Raw genomic sequence first — 6,257 nt, forward strand, 5'->3', positions numbered from 1 at the left:
TGCTTGGTCCTGCCCACAAACCCATACCCCAGCTCTTGGCTCTGACAGTAGGAATCTTGAAGGGCTTGAGTTCTCAAGAGTCAAATTAAGGATGGCCTTAATTTAGCAGGAAGTCTGCAGAAGGTTGCCAGGGGATTCCCACTATACCACTCAGGTTACTGTTTTGAAATAAAGCTCCACTGATGACATAGCTTTAGTAGAAGGTCAGACAGTAGGGACCCTTAACCTCTATTCCACATTTACTTCTCAAAGGATGCAAGTGCTTGGAAAACAGTTACGGGGAACATCCCTCAGCATTTTCCCCTCAGCATTGGGGTTCTCAAGCTGTGTCCAGTTCGGAGAACTGTCCCTTCAGGGCTTCAATGAAGAGAAGTAAAATATTCCATCTAGTGATCAAAGAAAGAAGGGCAAAATGAGAAGTTTCCAGGAAGAAGTTTGTGGGACAAAGTGAGAGGGCAGTGGCCTGTCAGCTGGTGTCTTTTCTAGAGCATGATAGGACCTTGTCTTGGTGGTGCTTTTGAGTATCCCTGTACTAGGTGAGGAATCTGGGGCACCGTCCTTCAAAGCCATTCGGCAGAACTCTGTTCTCACAGAACAGCTATCGTGTTGGCGGGTTATAAACAGTCTGACGGTCTGAAGGGAGGCCCTCTCACGTCCCCACCCTCATGGAAAAAGAAGTGAAACCAGTCATTTATGCCTAAACTTGTCTGTCTTGTTCCTGCATTTGTGAACTTGTGAGTGTGAGAAAGACAAGGGTGGAATGTGAACTTTAAAAAGGAGGGAGAGTCAATCTAACAAAGGATCCGAAACAAACATTACTCCACAAGGTGATCAGGAAGTGGGTAAAGTGCTCTTTGTGTTCCCAGCAACTGTACCCTCCACGCCTTTGTTGTCATTAAAGTGGACTAAGTTCAACTTCTCAAGGTGCAGGTAACATTTAGTCAGCCCAGTACCCACAGTGAGAGTGACATCTTCCTGACTGGAATCCTCTAACTAACTTCGCAGTGCTTCCTCCATTTTCTTCCCCTTTCTTCTCCTTATCACCTCCTTTCCCCAGTTCTGAAGAAGAGCCATAAAGTAATAATACAATTCACATTTCCCAAAACTCCGCCTGCCACCCAGACCTTGACCTGAGCCTGCTTTCCAGACAGTAATTGGAGTGTCCCCTTGATCGGAGCCTCCCTCTCCTCAGCCTTTGTGTGCCGCCAGCTCCTCAGTCCCACCTGCGGTTTTATACCGTCCCTCCCACGTCCGTCAAGGAAGAGACACAGAGAGCCTGGCCGTTTCCACACCCGCCCTTTATTGGACTCAGCCAGCAGGCTGGCTCCGGACCCTCACACTTCTCTGACACCTCCCGTACAGATTTAGGAAGGGGCCATCATTCTGTGAAGGCTCAGAGCCCACCCGTCTTGGAGCCCCAGGTTGGATCACCAACCAGAAGTTTGGGGGGAAGGAAAGGAAACAGGCAGACCAGAAAGGCAAGGCTCTTCAATGAAGGGGACTGATCTGAAGGGAAAGCCTGGGCCCAGCAGGGTCTCCTGAGGGCACACTGAATGCTCAGGAAAGACACTCAGGGGCAGGAGGAAGTAGGAGATCTGCTGGTGTTTATATGGCAACTTTGAGGAGGCGCTTGATGTCTGGCTCGATGTTGACGGTCGGGAAGGTGCGGCTGTAGCGTCGGAAGGGCTCCCCCTCTGGCCCGACGAGGAACTTCTCGAAGTTCCAAGACACGTCTGAGCGGTGCACAGGGCTCCAAATGATGAACTTGGGATCGGTCATGAGGGAAAACGGGTCGTCGTAAGGGTAGGGGAGCTTATCCTTCAGGTAGGTGAAGACAGGATGCTCATTCTGACCATTCACATCACACTTTTGGAGAAGAGTAAAGGTGGGCTGGAATCCACCGCCAGGGCGGACGTACTTGAGGCTGTTCAGGATCTCCTCATTCTGACAGTTCTCCTGGGGGAGGAAAGAGACAAAGAGCTTGGGAAACGCAAGAGATGAAGGATCTACGAAGGATCTACCAAGTCACCCTCCTGTACTCCCCAGGATCATTCTTTCCATTATGTATTCCCCACCCCCACCCGCCCACCCGGTTCCTTCTCTTTCCTTCTTCATTCGCTTTGCCCTACTCTTGACTCGGAGTTTTCCCTTTCACAGCTATTGTCTGATGGTTTGCTAGGCCACTTCTGACAGTGCTCACAGACCCTAGCTTGGCTGTTCTTGTACTGAAAGATACAGCGCTTTTGAGCTGACACTTCTCTCTCTGTGATTAGAGTATATCTGTCTGAAGCTTCAAGGAACCTTGAGTTCTGGGCAGTAGAAAGAAAGGGAAAGGAGGCTCAGGTCATATTGCCTAGAACCCTCCTTCCACGTACGCACCCACACATACATGCCTACACACACTCACACCCTGCCACCACCTTCCCTTTCCTTTCGCCCTGGCCTTGCCTGTCTTTCTTCTAATTACCTCTGAGTGTTGAATCTAGCCTTGGCCTCTGCCCTACTCAGCTCCTCAAACGAAAGGTGAAATTGAGGTCTAGAAGAATGGGATTTATAGCTTCTTCCTTTCATCTTGTCCTAGATCTGAAGTACAAGTAGGAGGAAGCTTTGATGAAGGAAAACCCCATCCAAGGAAGACTAGTTTTCAGGTGCCATAAAGGCAAAGTAGGTTAGAGACAACAATGAACGTACTGTAAACGGAATTACTTCATGACCAACAGGCATGAATTAAATAGGATTGAGGGTTTAGTGTTCTGGAATGGGCCAGGGGAAGGGGACGCTAAGGAAATAAGTGCTTAAGGACCAAAAGTTGTGAATGTGTAATTATCGTTCCTTTCACTTAGCTTCCTGCACCTCACGCTCACTTGCTGTACTCAGCTAGGATGCTTTAGATCTCAACCTGTTGCCTGTCTTTCCTCCCCGCTGCCAGCACTGTCCTATCCCTACTTAGCATTCCCCACCCCTGACAGCTCGCAAAGACCCATGGAAACCCTTATTTTCCATCCCCATCCGCCAAGTCTAAGAGTCATATATCTCCCTCAGGGGAAGAAGTTCCTGCCTCTGACCTACTAGAACCAATTAGTACAGTCAGTTCCAGGCCATCATGACATCTTGAGCCCAGAGTTGATGGCTATTAGACATCTTATCTCCTTATGCAAAAGGCCTGCTGGCTACTGGTAGGTTACAGATTCCCTCCAGTAACTGGCTGGCCTGAAGTGATGGAAGGAGGCATCTCTAGGGCCAGAGAGACACCTCTGAAGAGGTTTTACCTTTTCTGTCTCTCTTGCCCTGGCCAAGCCTAGAAACAGAACTGGGAAGGAACGGTGAGAGCACTCATGGTTTGGGCTCAGGTATGTCACAGCCAATGACATTTCAGCCTTCCTGCCTGTATCTCTGATAATCTCTTCCTTGCCTTCATGCCACTGTGAATTGAACCCAAGGGATTATAATTGGAGGACATTCTGCCTGCTTGTGCTATTAAAATCCTAAGTGAGGGCTTCCCTGGTGGCGCAGTGGTTGAGAGTCCGCCTGCCGATGCAGGGGACACGGGTGCGTGCCCCGGTCCGGGAAGATCCCACATGCCGCGGAGCGGCTGGGCCTGTGAGCCATGGCCGCTGAGCCTGTGCGTCCGGAGCCTGTGCTCCGCAACGGGAGAGGCCACAACAGTGAGAGGCCCGCGTACCACACACACACACAAAAATCCTAAGTGAAAATATAAGAATCCCTAAAAGATAACTTGAGGTGTGCGGGCTGAAGATCTATAACAACTTGACCCATTAATCAGAGACAGAGAGGCACGTGTGATGCCTAGAGGAGACACCTACACTTTGCAAACCCTCTTGCCTTCCCCCAAATTCACTCTCCACTTGGCTGATTTTAAACAAACAAACAAAACCTTTCAATCTAAATAGTAAAGTTGCTTACATTTGCATATTACTCTATACTTTAAAAGTTACTTTTGTAGCTCTTATCCCCACAACCTCACAATAATCCTATCAGATAAGTGGTATTATCCCTAGTTCATAGCAGAGGAAACCAAACCGAAAAATTGAGTGACTCTTCCTGGGGCACAGAGCTATTAGGTAGCAGAATCAAATCTAGTGAAAATGAAGGTCTCCTGAGTCAGTTCAATCCTAGTTTGATTCTTGATCTTCTATTTCCTCCAGTCATTCATTCAACAAACATTTAATGAGTGCCTTCTATACCCAGGCACTGAGGACACAATGGAGAGAAAAACAGACCGGGTTCCAGACCTCGTGGAGTGTAGTGGGAAGACAAGAAACCACAAAAATCCATATGTTTGGTGTTCTGTCACAGACAGAACCATACTGACTTCCCCCTGGTATTCGCATGCACCTAAAGACCTAGATTAACAAAACATACCCCATGATTCAAGACACTCCAACACACATAGTCGTCCTCCCCCTCTCTTTAGCCCACTGGAGCTGCAGCAACCCAACTCCTTGGGTACAGTACCAGGGACGTCTCACCTGATGTCCAAATTGGTTGCAAGGGAAGCCAAGAACCACCAGGCGCCTGGGAAAGCGACATTGCAGCTCGTTGAGTTGGGTGAAGTCCCGGGTGGTTGTGCCTCAGAGCGAGGCCACATTCTCAATCAGCACTGCCCTGCCTCGGAATGTATTGAAATCTACCTTCTCCCCATCCAGGCTGATAGCACTGAGGTCGTAGAAGGACTTGGCAACGTAAGCCATGGTGCGAGTGCAGAGTGAGTGGCAGATCAGCGAGTGCAGAGTGAGTGGCAGATCAGCGTGAGCCCACTTAAGGGTCTATTAAAGGGGTGGGGAGGAAGGAGGAGCCAGGAAGGATCTCACAATGGGACTTTGAGCATCCCCAGGATGACTTAGCAAAAACAGCCACCTACCTGTAAGTGCTGTTTGAACAAGAAGGTCGCTCCTCCTATTTACGGACTCTGAACAAAGCCACCTCCCTGTTCCACCCTGTTGGCAACCTAGGAAGGGCCAAGGTGATATCTCTGAGCAGACATGAATAATTCACTGCTCGCAGGAAACCAGAGCCCCAAAGGTTGGACGGGGAGGAAAAAAGGCAGGGAGGGATGCAAGATTGACTCCTACTTGCCCCAGCAAATTGTTTTCACTTGGCACAGACAGTTATTGAGTGCTTGCTGAGTGCCGAGCTCTGAATTGTGCAATTGAGAGGTCAGGGTCTGCCGAGGGCTGAAGGATAAGGAAGAGGATTGGGCGCATGGCCCCTTGACTCAGACTACAACTGAAATATACATGTTACTGTTCACATTTCTCTCTTTGGCTGTTACTTTCCACAAGCACAAAATCAAAGGGACCATTAAGAGGACGGTGTGTGGTTTTCTAAAATAATGGTTTTCAGTGCCTCAGCTTGCACCAGTCTGAAGAGGGGAAGCTGTGTTTGTCTTGAAAAGTCTCTCAGTGAGCGAGGGTACTTGTCCTGGAGAGCACATCTGCCCTTGCCCCTGCACTGTACCATCTCCTCTAATACCCCACACCCCACCTCCACAGGGTCATGAGGATGCAGTTGGTTGTGGCTGGGATAACAGAGAGGAGTCACAGAGCAGGTGGGTAAACTCAGAGGGGATGGATGCCCCTACCTCTTATCAGACAAAGACTCAGTCTCAAAGACTTCTCAGAGGGGCTTGTGCTGGTCATTCCCCACAGAAGGAAGTGTGCAGGCAGTCGAAGCTGCTATGGTTCTAGACCCAGCTAGGCCACTCACGATGTTTTCAACACCAGCATGCGATGTGTTGCAGGACATCTGGGGACTTTCTAAGAGCCATCATGGGAGCACAGCACTGGAAGCCCACAGAAACTAAAAAGACCTAATGCTTCACTTCATTCTTCCAAACACCCACCAATGCAAGAAATCAGGGTTTGTTTTTTTTTGTTTTTTTGTTTTTTGTTTTTAATGCCTGGATTTCTCCATCATTAAAGCTGGCAATTAGGCTTTACCTGGCTTTGGGATTTTAGAGCGAAATTTCAATAACAATGCAGTTGTTTACTAGAGTGTTTTCACAGGTATGTGTCCATTGGGAACTGTCTCCTAGAACAAAGAATAAGCCAGGTTGGGGAGCAGCTGGTCTTGAGAATCTGATTTGTTGAGAAGATGGAGGAAGTACTTTCCAGGAAGTACCCAGGTGTTCTGTTCTGTAGCCTGTTCATGGCTGTTTATAGCAACACGGGAATCCATACATCTTAACTGGCTGCTCCCTACAAAAATGCCTCCATTACCTAAGTGGGAATAGAATC

The 6,257-nt window shown here is 48.8% G+C and overlaps 1 protein-coding gene across 1 annotated transcript; it reads right to left on the reverse strand.

The window, feature by feature from the left end:
• Positions 1-1,356: 1,356 nt before the first annotated feature.
• On the reverse strand, positions 1,357-4,863 carry GPX2 (glutathione peroxidase 2). The gene is made up of 2 exons (XM_081229746.1): positions 4,491-4,863; positions 1,357-1,956 (listed from the first exon to the last, which is right to left on the reverse strand). The coding sequence occupies exons 1-2, from the start codon at positions 4,710-4,712 to the stop codon at positions 1,606-1,608; spliced, it is 573 nt and encodes a 190-aa protein (XP_081085872.1). The 5' UTR covers positions 4,713-4,863; the 3' UTR covers positions 1,357-1,605.
• Between the last annotated feature and the right edge of the window lie 1,394 nt (positions 4,864-6,257).

The sequence above is a fragment of the Mesoplodon bidens genome, assembly GCF_964165515.1.
Source record: "Mesoplodon bidens genome assembly, chromosome: 3".
Lineage (NCBI taxonomy): Eukaryota > Metazoa > Chordata > Mammalia > Artiodactyla > Ziphiidae > Mesoplodon > Mesoplodon bidens.